Source organism: Dermacentor andersoni, chromosome 7, assembly GCF_023375885.2.
Source record: "Dermacentor andersoni chromosome 7, qqDerAnde1_hic_scaffold, whole genome shotgun sequence".
In the NCBI taxonomy this organism is placed as follows: Eukaryota; Metazoa; Arthropoda; class Arachnida; order Ixodida; family Ixodidae; genus Dermacentor; species Dermacentor andersoni.
Window position 1 is genome coordinate 156,600,760 of NC_092820.1, and position 15,485 is coordinate 156,616,244.

Here is a 15,485-nt window from a genome sequence, read left to right on the forward strand (position 1 = left end):
TATTCAAGCATATTTTAATGGTGACCACCATAGAGTTAAGTTAGTAGTCAAACTCTATGTACTGCCCTCTCTGAAACGCTGTTTTCTGCAGCTGACGGCAGGCGGCGAAACAAGTTTGTGCTTGCGCCGTCGCGGCAGCAGCTTGAATTCCCATAATCGCAGGCAAATTCGCCCTTTTTTCTTGAAAACCAGGCAACTAACTCTGCCAAGTGTCTTACTAAAAAAAGTAAACGCCAAAATTTGATCGTTCTGCAAATTTTGAGCGAGAACAGTGCAGCGGTGAGCAGCGCAAAATCTATTTTCGAACACGCCGAACAGGACCCCGTAAATACAAAATTGAACACTAGCGCCATTATTATAGATTTGAACGTTTTGCACGACGGGAAGCCATGTACCGTCCCAAGCAAAAATGGACTCCTTAAGTTGCTAGCTTGCTGTACCGTTTAGTTTAATTGTTGCAATTTTAATTTTACTACCTCTATAAAAGGTATGTCTCGTTGACAGTCATTGCTACCGCATAGCTTGTATTTGTTTCGGGAACTTAGATGAAAGCTAGAACAAATTGCCTGGATTATAAACAACGATTTTGTTAGTTGACGTTCGAGTTGCTTATCACAGATGGTAGTCGTCTGCATGTGTGACATTAATAAACAAACAAAATTCTCGCAAACGTTAGCCAGAGGATTGCCGAGTGTCCGCTGGCGCCGTTATTTTGACTCTTTATAGCCATCGTGGACACCAACGTTTGTGAATACTCGTGAAGTTCGTGAGAGGAGAAAATCGTTTCTCGAAAGCAGAGCGAATCGTCACACCTGAGATGCGAAGACGCCCACTGAATTTTAGCAAAGGCGTAAGAAGGCGTCATATATGCGGTCGTAGTTGCATGCTTTCAGCACGATGATCGTAATAAGTGCGAGGTCTCTGCATGTTGGCCACGGATCGTACGATTCGAACCGAGCTTAGCGCATGCTCTTGCCGGATGTCGAGAATATATTTCCTTAAATTTGGCCTCATAGCCCAGGTAGCTATTATAAGTACATCCTGCATCTGGCCAGACGTTATTTGTAGGCTGTTCTTGAGTAGGATAGTCTGCTGAGCTTGCTTGTTCGCTGCATGTCCGCGCGGAATTGATCGGTAGGACTCGGAAGCAAGCGGTAGATATTTGACAGCTCTTTTCGGGCGATGTCGCCGCTAACCTGCTCATTGTGAGTCGTAATTGTCAGTGGCCTTAAAAAAGAAGAAAAAAAAAAGGAAAGGAATCCCGGAACTGTTGCCGAATGCAAATCAATGTGCTCGTCTGCTAGCTTGCGCTTCATTGGCGTGTCGTCGATGTCTCAATGTCGTCGCTTTCAGTTAACGCAGTGTCGATGTATTTGCAATGGCCACCGCACTCGGAACATACTTTCGGTATCGCCATTCGAAGCTGTGTGTATGACTTGGCCGAAGTGCACTTAAAGCTGTAGTGATTAACTCTGGCGTACGCCAATATCACCATTCGAAACTGTATGTTGAAGGTGGCGGAAGTGCTACCAAACCATGCAGCTTTCTTGCCCCGTTTATTGCCACTGGAAAAACGAATATATCTTAAGGTGGCTTGTACGTTGAGCATGCAGATATTAGCTGGCTGAAGAAATATTTGTTCAATAGTGGCAAACGTGCTGTTACCGCACTCAAGCTTTAAAAACTGCTGCTGCTTTCGCTTCGCAGAATTCAAGATGATGGAACTGTCTCACAGCCTTACCCTCAATGAAGAGGTCCTGGCACAACTTCCTGAAGTCAAGCGACCAGTCTTTGTCTTTGAATGGCTACGTTTCCTGGACAAAGTGCTTGTGGCTGCACAAAAGGTATCTTGGTGCTCTCCACCAGCCCTTGTAAAGCACCCTGCGTTTTGCAGTGTTTGAGCATTCTGCCGTTACCATTGTGGGACTCACTTCAATAACTGTAGAGTAATTCTTAAAGTGAAGCACGGTTGCCTGTCAATGCTTGTATCTTGCATGTTACATGCAAGATACAGGTAATTTTAGTTTCACTTGATGATCATCTCATCCATATCAAAAGGCTTGGATTCTTACATGATGATGGCACTGAGTTTCTACTTCCATGTGCTTCTTCACTTGTCCGAGTGATCGTTGTGTAGTTTGCTGACTCAATAATGTCATGCATAGAGATCACAATTTCAGAACGTATTAGCATGAGAGCATTTATTAGAGATAAAAGACAAAATTATTTTAAATTACATTTCTGTGTCATCATTATCTGATGTTTACGATCGGAAAGGTTGAAGTGGCTGGGAGAAAAAGCTTTTTATTACCAGCTGAAGATGGCACTGACCTAATTCAAATCATCTATGTATGCCATGTTCACTTCTTGACTTCTCTCACATACAGCGCCTCTTTTGTGTACTTGCGAAATGACAGTTTGAGGTAGCGGGATGAAAAAAAAGAACCTGGCATCGTAAAGAATGGAGCAAATTAATGCACTTTCTTTAGTCTAGCAAATGGTAAGAAATGCAGCTTGGCAGATGCATCATAGGTATATGAGATTGCTGGAAATGAATGTTACTAGGATCGTACATCATGTGCACACATTGCGTAATTTGTCATGTACGGTACAAAACTGGTCACGTATCGATGTGCTCATGTTCCTTGTCTCGCTTAATGCAAATATCCCATGACACGCTTTTACTTTGCTTCTTTTGCGGCTAGTCGGACATCAAGCAATGCCAAAAACAGCTGGTGGAGCAACTTGTGCGGCAGATGCGTGAGGGTTCGCCTGGTCCCCCAACGCGTCGGATGCTGGGCCGGTGCCTGGCAACCCTGTTTAGCGTTGGAGACACTTTTTTGCTGTTTGATGCCGTCAACCAGTGCAATGACATCCTGCGCAACCGAGATGATTCGCCCAGCTATTTGCCTGCTCGCCTGTGAGTGCCTCACCTTTCTTCTCTAGCACAAACCCACTGTGATCATAATGGATTGCCCAAGTTTTCAAATCAGTAATGCTTTAAGACAGAGCTTTAGCTTGGGTTCAAGTCTGATTTCCTGATTCAAAAACATGTGAAATGCAGAAGTGCTCTCTTTAGACTATGCCTGAACTGATATGAATATATGAATTAAATTTGTTGTAGTATTTCAGAGAGAGAGAAAAATTATATAGTACATTGTAGGAAGCAGCATATTGATTTATGGCTGCAGATTTTTTCAAAGATTGTCTAAATTTGGTAAGCATATTTCTTCTTTTTTTGTGGTTGTTGTTGAAGCACAATGTTTCAGATTTGATAACTCTGCACAAAAACAGATATTGCAATTCTGTAAACTGCATCTACTAGAGTGCTTCAAGGAAACACGTATGATGTATTGGTTCACAGGTTGTGTTCACAGCTTCTTTATGGGGGTTTTGCAAAAACTTCTGTTTATAAATTATCGATACATATCAGGGCAGTGTGTAATACATAAATTTTCTTTGCTTTAGATGTTCCAATAGGTGCAGTTTACAGAATGGTGATACAGTAAATTGAACTTCCTTTAAATGCAGTAAAGCTCATCGAATTTGGTTAAGTGAATGCCATATGAAACAACTTCTCTGTTCACTTGTATTTAGATAGGAGTGCCCATTGCAAAGCCTCCTCCTAGAGTAATGGCTTCTTTGCACACCTATAGAAGAGATGGTGAAGGATCGCACAGCAGACATGTTATGACACAAGCATGGGTACTGTCGCTAATAATGATATCTAGTTAGACTTCCTGTGTTAATATACCAGGCAAAATTATTTAAGAAAGCTTGTATCATTTCATCGAATTTCTTGGCAGATGTTGCAATGACGTCATACAGCTGGGTTTGAAAACATCACTGGCATGCTTTACATATGATGGGAATATGCACAATATGAATACTATATGTTTGTTCCTGTTCTTGTTTCACACTTTTTATTTGTGTCTGTAGGATTACTTGTCATCCGTACAATCGTCACACAGTGAGTAATACGAAATGTTTACCTTACTAGTCGAATGTGAAGCGCTCCTCAGAGGTCTAGCTGCTATGCATACTTCAGCATCTATTTGTTTGAGTACTTCTCTTCCATGTTTTATGGTCTGGTCTGAAACACTGGAAACTGCAGAGAGCAGTCACGGATGGCTGTGCTTTTCAGGAAGGAGTTTCAATTAAGTGATGTAACTGTGACGTGTATCAGCTGAAGCACATGAGTGGTTCACTGTTCGCACTGCGTCAGCTGCACCAATCCTAATCAGAAACTTCTCCTGATGCCCATAATAAATGTGGTGCCACATGTCATTATCTTTCAAGGGCCGCCATTACAAGCACGGGTGCTATGTACGAGAAGTTGGGTCGGATGATGGGCCGCAGCTACGAAGACACAGTCCACATTCTGCTGAAGTCGCTTAGGAATGCTGAGGTAGGATCGCTGTTTTTTCCCACACCTGTGAAGAAAAAGCATTTCTGTTTTGATGATTGAGTTTGTTTAACTGCAGTATTTGCACTTGTAGTATATGCACATCTTCGTTTCTTTGCTTCGTGCCATAAAAGATTTTGAAACTCGGAAAACGTCTTGGTCTGGCCCACACCACGGAAGCAGCAGAAGTAATGATAATTAGTTGTTAATACATATGCTGAAAGTTTGGTCACCATCTAAACAGACGTGTCGTGGAACAATATCATGTAGCTGCTTGTCTTTCGCTTGTTGTGTGCAGTTTATTTTGTTGCTTGTGACATTTAGCACTTGTTTCTTATTGTTTGCCTTTGTTTCATTTTGCTATGCTGCTGCTGCAGCTACAAATATTTTATCAGCTCTTACATGTCTGATTTTGTGTTCTTGGTGTTCACTGCTACACACGTTGCCTCTCTATAATATTTATCTTGCTTTATGTTTATGTATTTCTCGTATTGTTAATGCAGAATATTTTGTTATTATTAATTTACATATATTTTCCTTTGTCCATCAAGTCATTCTTATATTGCCTAGTGCCTCACACAGGCCTTTGAAGAAAGTTAACTGAATCACTTGATTTAGGGACTGCAAATGATTGAATAATTGAGAAATTATGTTCCCGAAACTGTTTGTTTGGCTCACATATTCGGCATTCTACTTCTTCTCATGCAATGGCTTCCAATCAGTTGTCACAGGTCAATTACTGTGTCCTGTGTATGATGTTTTTCAGTGGGCAGTGTTACTCTTTTCTGCATTTCTTCTTCTTGGAGTGTTCTGTTGGTTAAGTAAGTCGTAACACATAGGTAAAGCATACAGCAGCCATTTATACTCATTTCTCTACTAATGAAGATCACTAAGTATAAATTCGAAGGTGAGGACAGAAGTAGAGTCAGGCAAGCAGCATGAATGCTCATTTCTGCATTGTTCCTAATTTTTGAATTCGTTGTCATTAATTGCATCATTAATCATGGGCTAGTTGTCTATTAAATAGCTCAACAAGGATAGAACTCCTTGCCTTGTAGATTTCTGTAGTCTGATTGCGGTCCTTTGAACATAGCACCAGAGTTTGCCCTCAAAGACTGCCTTTGTGTAACGACAGGCCTTGGTGTAACGACAGGCCTTTGTGTATAGGACTACTGGCCGACCAAAACTTCAAAAGAAATTTGTTGTATCTGGGACAACTGTGCGTTAGTTGCACGCACATCATAAACAGCACATACTTTAGCAATTTTTGTTTGTCACATTTTTGGTAGTCAGGTACTAGGGCCTTTGCACTTTTTCAAAACCCCCTGCATCACCTTTCAATGGTAAAATCTGTGCGGCCTCCTTACATGTTAGTGGAAGCTGCATGCTGTGCTAATGAAATCCTGGGTGTGGCCAGTGTCCTTGGCCCACTTTGAACTTTGGTGTGCTCAAGAGTGCTCCCTATGGTACAGTCACAGTCACGCTGCGAGACAATGCACACCATGGAGAAGATGGTGGCAGGGATGGGCGTGGCAGCGAGTCCCGTGCACAAGGACATCTTCAAGGCCGTGCGCCACTGCATGACTGACCGGGTGCTGGCTGTGCGCTGCGCTGCTGCCAAGGTATGAAGCACCTGCCACTAGTATGGCGTTTCTAGAATTTACCTCGGCGGGAAAATGTAGCGCTAGCATCCATCTGTGTTCAGAATGCAGCACGGATCAGAGACTAGGCATGAGTTGGCCACGTTTTTTGTTAAAATTAAGGCAAAAAGGCATGCAGAGAACAAATAGTCATGTGTTTGTTGTTTCGTGTTACTGTTTTCTGTCTTTTTTTCTGTTTCGTATCCCTGTTTGGCTTCCTGTTTTCTTGAAAGACTAAAAAAGACAAAATGCCTTTGCACGCAAACATTCATTTGCATTTTTGTTGCCCCTATGTCTTGAAAAACCAGTAGTTAAACCCTCTGCTTTCCTCATTCAGCTTACACACCCGCTTATTCTCATCCATTAGGGTTGGGTGAGAGTGGTAAATGCTGTTAAGGAAAGCAGTTGTTACCCTTGTTGAAGACATGTTCACTTGTCAAAACGTTGGCTTCATTGACATCCCTTATTCAACCACTGTCGATCATTTCAACATCTTTTTAAACATAGTGCAGGTATTGTGGGAAGGTTAGTTCGGAGCAGCCTTAGAGTTAATGTAGTGTAGCGCTTCGGCTATTTGTCCCTCACAGTGTCACGCTGCCCGAGGCAGTTCTGTCAGCCAATGAGTGTTGCTTATGCAGTGTATCAGCCAGTCCTGGACACTTCGGTGCAAAAAATAAAAGAGGACCAGTGGGCACAGGTAAGGAGCACTGTGAAGCGGGGTTTGGCCTGCTGGATGCTCATTTAAGTTCATGGTTACGATGATCACTGAGAAAATCACTTGCCTTGGCTGCAGTGGATTCTAAGCTGTTAGACAACTCGGTACCATAGGTCGCCAAACTGACTCACAAGTCGACTTACTCGCTCAGACGGACCCAGGAATCTGAGATAGGCCGGCTGAGTAGAATTCTGGTGAGTCCTAAGCAAAAAATGTACTTTGTGAGTGAGTCTGAGAGATTTGCCAAACCAATGCTTAGTACTGTGTTTCAAACATGACTTGGCTTGACTTAAGTTGTGTGCCAGATGCCGTGTTCATCTATGTAAGTAGGATGACCTTGTACTCTCCTATGCAGTGCTTGCTGGAGATGGTGTGGCACGCTCCCTTTCTCTACACAAGCGACTTGGAGACAGTGGCCTCCATTTGTTTCCGGGCCTTCGAAGGCTCCAACTATGAAGTACGCTGCACTGTAGCGCGGCTTCTTGGAACTGTGGTGGCCATCACCCAGCAGGCCTCTCAGGCACAGGGTCAGTTGATACACCCAAATTGCTTAAATCGCCTGCACAGTTATCCTAGAACAGCACTGATTTGATATCAGCCCCTTTTAGTCAAATTTTACATCACGTCTGTTCAAAAAGCTTGTATTCAAGTAGCAGCTGGAAAAAGCGTTCTGTCACAATGATTTTTCAAAAATTTTCAGTAACAGACAGGTGACAGGCATGTACCTTTTTTTTTTTTTTTCAGTGCTTATTCTCACCTTGGTACTGCTCACTCACTCGTCTTTATGTTGCTGCAAGAATGCGCCAAAGCCCTTGTCATAATATAATGCTGTTTCTTTTCTGCTTTTTGCTATGGAGCATTACACTCCCAACCGCAGTGGTGCAACGCACGGTTTCCCACATAGTTGTTGAGATCAGTCACAAAGTACCTTTGCAGCAAGTACCGAAACCATAATGGTATCACCGAACTCCAATTCATGTGTTTTGTGCCACCATTGCTATTGGCTGAACTTGCACGGTTCCTGCAACACATTGTGCAGTACTAGCAGTTGCCGTACATTATCATGACTATTACCTGCTTACATAACATACTTATTCAGGGTTCCTTTAAGAATGAAGTGTGGGGTCGAGTTAGTAGATCATGGCAACAAATTTACACTGCGAGCAGAGGACAAGGACTCGAGGGACCCTTTATGTATTGCCTTCAAATATACCACGTTTATTCATGACACATTGGCTCATGTCATCTTTGAGTACTCACTCTTCCTTTAATCGTGTGGTTGGTTGTGGCTAACCTTTGCAGTTGGAAAGAACAGACTGGCCAGCTTGGATGAGGTGTTGGGCCTGCTTGCCTCTGGTTTCCTTCGTGGTGGCATCGGTTTCCTCAAAGGCAGCGCGGGCGAGATGATCAAGGGTGGCTCATCTGTCAGCCGTGAGATACGAGTTGGCGTCACTCATGTGAGAGCTCACTGTCTTGGTTATCTTTGTGATTATGTGTGGCTTGAAGCCTTTCGTGCATATCGCTCCGTTTAACATATTTTGTATCTACATGCTGCTAAAGTTTCACATCTGGATATGTTTGAACTTTTTGGTTTACACTTATGAAACGGATTATTCAGGCTCGGCGGGGATCGGTCGAAAGGCTGAATTACTGGCACCGCCATAAGGCAAAATGGCGACCGTGAATTGGGGTGGAAGGGAGCTCCAACGCGCGGAATACGAGTTATATCCCGATTTTGCCTTTAAGTGTGGCTTCACGGCAACGCGAATTTCGCCTTATAATGTGGCTTTGCGGCACGGCACTGTAAACAGACGCATTATTGTGTCCGCATGGATTTTTGTGAACTCTTTTGTGCCTGTTGTTTATGCTGTTTAAATGTTAAGTGCTAAATAAAATTAACCGACTTGCCCATGCCATCATCATCATCATCATTTATTACTGGCACCGCCATAAGGCAAAATGGCGACCGTGAATTGGGGGGGGGGAAGGGAGCTCCAACGCGCGGAATACGAGTTATATCCCGATTTTGCCTTTAAGTGTGGCTTCACGGCAACGAGAATTTCGCCTTATAGTGTGGCTTTGCGGCACAGCGTCGCGCGCTGCCGTAAAGCCATACTGCGAGGCAAAATTAGTGCTGCCGTGAAGCTACATTATAAGGTTAAATTCGCATTGCCGTGAAGCCACACCTAAAGGCACAATTCTTGTGTAAGGCAGAGGTTAACTTCGAGGCTGAAGATCCTGGGGGAAAACCTCGTATTATCTTCAAATAAATACAGTAGCTAGAAAGTAGCAAAATATTTCTTTTTCTGAGTAGCAAGCGCTTTTGTGCAGTCTGCTTGTAAAGATAGTAGTCTAAATAGTAGTAGATAGTAGTGCAGTCTGCATATAGATAGTAGCTCATAACATTGAGTAACTTAGATGTTGTTAGCTTTTATATTTACTTTATGCAAAAATGTACGGCTTGCAACAATGGGATTGTCACCATATACCTGTGGCAGTGGTCAAATTTTGCATATGGACAAGCTCTATTACAGGGCAATGGGCATGAAATGAAATTTATTTGCCAAATTATACTAATGTATAGATGTGGGCTGAAGTCACCACCAGTGAATCCCTTAGCATACCTGGCGATTTGGCTTATGATTTTTCACAGCTGCCTTATCTAGGCTGACACCTTTGTACTGCTCAGCAGCTGTGAAGAGACTGGGCATGTCATGGCACAGATTGTATAGCTGTGCCTTCTGGACTTCTCGTCACAGAATTGAAATTGTGGGTCCAACATTTCAAACAGTGGGCACGAAGGAAATCCTAACATTGTAAACAGACGCATTATTTTGTCCGCATGGATTTTTGTGAACTCTTTTGTGCCTGTTGTTTATGCTGTTTAAATGTTAAGTGCTAAATAAAATTAACCGACTTGCCCATGCCATCATCATCATCATCATTTATTCAGGAAAAAGTTATCACACAGAAGTGTATTCAAACATCCAAATTCCTAACCAACAGCTAGATGGGACCCATTCCATGTTTGCACTGTGGTAAAATACAGACAGGCTAGTTATCAAGCTACCTGTGTTGAAAGTTATCATTTTTTGCAGCTTTTACTACTCTACTTGATGTACTTATTGTTTAAAAGGCTAAAATACCGCTTTTATTCCGCTTACTTCATCACTATATGGTTCTTCCCAACCTTGAAACAAAGGCTCATGCAGAAAGCCCTGGCATCCTATTAAGTGCGCCCGTTAGGCCATGCATTCTGCCAAGATGTCAGAAACACGTTCCACCCTTGACCAGTGGACATTATGGAAAACCTGCAAGTGCACTTTTCAACGCTCCTTCTTTGACGCACCCAAGATGGCAGACCTAGGGCTAGAACAGTAATTGAAGTATCAACATGGGGGTCATTGACATCATCGTTTGTTCCCCGCACCATCCAATGTTTTAACTGCGCAGTTTAGCCAGAATGCAGCCGTCTTGGTTAGGTGACAGGGTGACGCGTGACAAGACCGCCGCATCCAGCTACCGCCTTTTTTGGCTCACCCTCGCACGCTTTCCCTCGCACCTACAGCATACAATACACGGTTGCAATGTTATCATACGTGGACTTTATACAGAACATCATGGAGACACCAACAACAATGGTGGAAATTCTCCTGGGGTGTCCATATAATTGGTATCGCAATAATATCTTCCAGACCTTCATATACTAAAACTGAGCTATACTTGGTTCTGGCATACTAATTTGCAGTTCCCTTCAATATGAGTATACTGTACTGTATATCTTGATTTCTATGTACCTACGTTACTGATAGCCTGCTACATTCTTGTCATGCAATGCTAGTAGACTCCTGAGCATGGGCAGCACCGTATTTTCTTGCCCACAATTTGTAAGCCTTAAATTCTGTGAAAAAGTTTCTGATATGTGATTCAATATGTTAAATTTTTTTCTTGATTTGATTCTAAATTTACTATTTTGGTATTCAGACATTCCTACTTTCAAGTGTTTGTCCTGCTGTATCGTATAATGAATTATCTGCAGCATGAACTAGCCCACCCAAAACAAACTTCTGCACCTTGAAATCAGAATCAACCTTATTCACACCATATCCTTCAAATGTGTCACTGGGCTAGTAGGTAATTTTGGGTAAAAGTGGAGACACACTTGTGGGAGAGTTAATGGAAGAAATTTACAGCAGAAGGAATATGAAGGCTTTTATCGGCTATAATTTTTTGCAACAGTGAACACTTTCTAGGAAAATGACTGTGATTTGGTTGTTTATATATGTGGCTGCAAATTGACTGCGATCTTTCTACTTAGGTGTGAGGCAGTCTGCACCCCATCCTTGCTTCTTCATAGATTTAAATGTGTATTGTCAACGCCAGATAGACTTTAGTTGCAAGTTAGCATTTGTCCTCTGCTTTCTTTCGTCCTGTGTGCGTTTATTAAGCCTGCAACCACTGCACCCTTCCTCCTCCCCCGACTACTGGTGCAGGCATACGTGGTCCTGTTCCAGCGGCTGGGTGGCCTGTGGTTGGAGCGCCATCTTCCAGCCGTGCTGAGCCACCTGCTGGAGCTGGTGGGCCATCCGCGTGCTGTGCAGACACACGTGGATGCCGTGTACAGCCGCAAGTGCGTCTCGTTTGCACTGCGCTCAGTGCTGGGGAAGATGCTCGGAGACAAGGCCCAGGCGGCGGCCTGCAAGGACCTCGTTCAAGTCATTGTAAAGCACCTCAATTCAGGTGAGCGTCATTAGTTCAGTCAATTGCTGTTTGGTTCCTTGTTGGCAGCCAATTAAAAAATACTGCTCATTGTGTGTTCACCACCTAGAGGGAACTGCGTGTTTTATGTAAATAAAGCTAAAATCGACATGAGCCATGTCTTGCAAGGAAATCTTGTTTGCAGCTGTGCATCCTACGCAGACTAATGTTGCCCCGAAGTTTTGTTGCTGTTGTTGTTGTTGATGTGCAGTAAGAGTTGAGTAACAAGTGGTTACAACAACAAAATCTTGCTCCATGCTGCCTCATTGCCTATCCCTCACCCCAGTGGAAGCTATCATCTGCACGTCTTGTTGAAGCCCTGAGTCACAGTTTGCACTATTTTTGTTTCTTGTTTGTGCTATGTGATAAGCATGCCCTTCCAGTTACGACATTCTTTCAGTGCTGTGTCACCACCAGCATTGCCAGCTGCCACAAAGTTCGTCACGAGGAGCAGAATGATTCCACCGCAGATGTATTCCATATTAATGAGAGCACTGAAACCCAGTGAGGTGGTTCAGTGGACTTGGCATTCCTTTACTGAGCTTGAATTTGCTACGAGTTTAATTTCATGATGCACGCCATTTTTTGGCCACATTGCAATTGGGAAATAAGTGCAAAAACACTCACATGCTCATGGGCGCACATTAGGGAACCCCAGGGGGTCAAAATTTTTCTGGGGATCTTCACTACCACGTCTTTGGTAGCTCTTGTGTTGCTTTTGAGTGTTAAGCCCTGTCAATCAATGGCGTCACCGAATGGTTGCAGAAAATCATTTGGTACCGATTGTGGTTACTCGGTAGTCGGGTGTCTTCAGCATTCCACTGCTGAACATGGGATAATGGGTTCAACTCACCAACTGACAAGGAAGACTTTATGCAAAGACCCATTTGTGGTCTGTAGAATGGCTGTTGCCATTAAAGAAAAAAACTTGTGCACCCTGTTTAGGTGCATGTTAAAGACAATGTTAAACACCAGATGGTCGATATTGAGACAGAGCCTTCCACTGTGATTTAGCATCACCATAAATTAAATTAAACCGATCACTGATGAGCCACCTGTTTGAGCCACCCATCTGTGCAGTAAGTAAAAGACTGTCACAAAACACAGGTACACTATTAAAACTGAGAGCCTCATTGGAATTCAGTAGTACATAGCGTCACTACTTCATTAGTTTCAGAAGAAAAAAAGTGCACAGGCTTTTGCTTGAAGTTGCGATAGCAGTCGTCTGTTTGGTGCCTCTTTAGAGCGAATGTTTAGAACACTGTGTGTCCTTCTGCCCCTTCAGATGCAGTGCTAGAAAACAACAGTGGCAAGGACGGCCAGCAGGAAGTGGCGCTGAGCCAGCACATCCTGGTCTGCGCCCTGCAAGAACTTGGCTGCCTGGTCGAGACCCTGGGCACGACTGCTGTCTCAACGCTCTCCGACTCTTCTATAGGTAAGGCCTCTGCTATGTCACTTGGCATTTTCATTTGCTTCATTGTTTTTAAGCTAAACACGTATAGGTCATTGTCTTTTCTTTTTTCAGCATTGTGCTATAACGATATTATGCAGTGCTCAGCAGTATGATAAACAAGGCTTGTTGGTTTCCGTTCATACTGTCTTGTGCTGTGCGTTAGATGTTACGTGCTGTGGGAGACGGTACAACTGTAATGCTAAACAAGATTTTTTTTTTTTTTTTCGGTAGTGTGTGATTTAAAACTTATTCAAGAAAACTTCCACTCTAGAATCTTCCATGTGACTGGGACTGACAACCACATTACACACCTTGCTCATAATTACCTCTAGAACATTTGTCGAAGAGCTCAGTGAGTTCAGCTGATTAGAAAGCTCAGGAATATTTTTAAACATACTACAGATCTTGACTTTTTAAAACCCAGCCACTCATACAGAATGTCCAATGCTTTACTCTAGTAAATCCACCTACATTAAATCAACATGCATCTGCCATGTTACATGCACATTGATGCAAACTACTATAATGGAAGGTTAGTTATGTAGAGTTTTGCAGTGCAAGAACAACTAAGGTTGTGATGGGCCGCACTGTAGAAGACTTCATACCGTTGCTCGCAACTGAGTCTTACCTGGTCATTATTTTTGTGCAAGTATTCTTAGCCTTTGCCTATATGGAAAATTAATCACTGGACCCAACTGGCAGCATAGGACTCAACTTGAGACTTGCGCTGTCACTCGGCAACTCCGGGCTTGAGAGAAGGCAGACACGCCTTTCACAGCAGTTTGAGGGCTGCTTTCGCCATGATTTGAATGTAGTAAACATTGCATAACCATTTGATTGAGGGCAGATATTCACATAGGGCCCTGGCATGCTTGGGCTTAGGGGAAATGGATGGACATGGAATCCTCAGCAGAGCTAGAAACGAAAAGTTAGTGTAATTCCCCAGTTCGGTTGGTTTAAGAGCCTCTGTTTTGGCACGTTTGCTTTGAATTTGGACCTTAAATTCCAATTAAGTATGTGTTGTATAGTTATGATATATCAGAAAAAGGTAGGTTATTGAGGGAGGTGTGGGCTTCACAAGTAGTGGGTCTATGCTGTTCAAAATTGTATACGCTCTAAAGTCTAATTCCACCACTCAACAACAGTCATTGTGAATATTGTGTGCTTTCTTTCTCTTAAACTGCACACCATGCAATTTTTGTCAGTAATACCACGAGTGTCTTGGCATTCTTAATATTATTGACAAGAAAATACCCGGTACGCACATGTTTGATGACGAAGGACGTTTCGCACCAAAACTCTGCCTTAGGGGAAGTGGCATGCAGTTTTTAAGAGTTCAGTGATGCATGACTGGCTCCATTGCAGGCTTGGTGGAGACAGTGGTGTCGGTGCTCATTCACACCAGCCCAGCCGCACGCTTGGCGGCGGCATGGTGCCTCCGGTGCATTGCGACTGCGGTGCCCGCTCAGCTGACACCACTACTCGATCGCTGCCTCGACCAGCTGGAGTCTATGAAGTCGTCACCAGACGCAATCGCTGGCTACTCGGCGGCGCTTGCTGCTCTTCTTGGAGCAGCACGTCACACGCCGCTGGGTCTGCCCCACAACAAGGGAAAAGTAATCTATGACATTTCCTTTTTCTCTTGCACCGTTGGCTTTTATTGAGCTAACAGCCCTAACAGAGCAGGGAGCACCTGCATATAAAAATTCTGGTAACACAAAATTCTGTAACAGCCAAATTTACATTCAAGAGGCGATGGTAGTTTAACATTCACATAGAACATAAAGGTGTTCTACAGGACGAAACGTTCAGCAAGAAAGCTATACGGTGTGTACTCGCAGCAAAAGTTGAACTTAAGCTGATTGAACAGGTTGAACTGATTGGAACATAAAGGATGACACGCTTTGCTTTAGATACATACAGTTCAGATTGGCAATAAGCATGTATATTTGTCTCCAGCTTTGATTTTCATTAAGCGTCTCTCCATGTATTGAGCTTCATTTCATTCTGTACTGCAATTTACAGTTATCTCACGTCATGCTTATGTTTAACATCTGTGCTAGCAGCATTCATTAGTGCATGATAATGCAGGTCCTGGAACCTGTGCTATGCCGTCCAAATTTTCACTGGTGCCGAGTGCACAATGCATTCATGTTAAAATGGTATCTGTGCCCCTATTGTAGACAAAGATGGGAATGACGTATTGCACATTGTGATAGCTGCCATGGTAAATGTCCAGATGATCTTCAACTTGGCTGAAGACCTGCTGCGAAGCGCTTCGCAGAACAGCCGACTGTCTCTTCAGCGCACGCAAGCTGGCTGGCTCATGATGGGTGCCGTAATGACATTGGGTAAACTGCCAAATTTGATAACTTGACATGCATTTGCTTTCCTCCTTCTGCTATCTCTCTGTAGTGCCTTCACTGCATGTTCCAGAACAATGATGTCCATGTCACATTCGCACTTTCAGCAACCATTGAAACCAGTTGCCACAGAAAATTCAGGCAATGGCCA

The 15,485-nt window shown here is 43.3% G+C and overlaps 1 protein-coding gene across 4 annotated transcripts in view; it reads left to right on the forward strand.

Moving 5' to 3' along the window:
- The first annotated feature begins 386 nt into the window (after positions 1–386).
- LOC126533501 (HEAT repeat-containing protein 5B) overlaps positions 387–15,485 on the forward strand; it is a 61,974-nt gene continuing 46,875 nt past the window's right edge. For 3 of the 4 annotated variants that reach the window (XM_055071936.1, XM_055071938.1, XM_055071939.1), the window contains exons 1-11: positions 387–487; positions 1,708–1,844; positions 2,706–2,920; positions 4,300–4,408; positions 5,878–6,027; positions 7,116–7,287; positions 8,063–8,217; positions 11,254–11,500; positions 12,804–12,953; positions 14,337–14,587; positions 15,211–15,322. In XM_055071936.1, the coding sequence (XP_054927911.1) occupies positions 1,716–1,844; positions 2,706–2,920; positions 4,300–4,408; positions 5,878–6,027; positions 7,116–7,287; positions 8,063–8,217; positions 11,254–11,500; positions 12,804–12,953; positions 14,337–14,587; positions 15,211–15,322 (1,690 nt within the window). In that variant the 5' untranslated portion in view covers positions 387–487; positions 1,708–1,715. Of the gene's footprint in view, positions 488–711; positions 851–1,707; positions 1,845–2,705; positions 2,921–4,299; positions 4,409–5,877; positions 6,028–7,115; positions 7,288–8,062; positions 8,218–11,253; positions 11,501–12,803; positions 12,954–14,336; positions 14,588–15,210; positions 15,323–15,485 lie in introns of those variants that run through there. The other variant, XM_055071937.2, reaches the window with a different exon arrangement.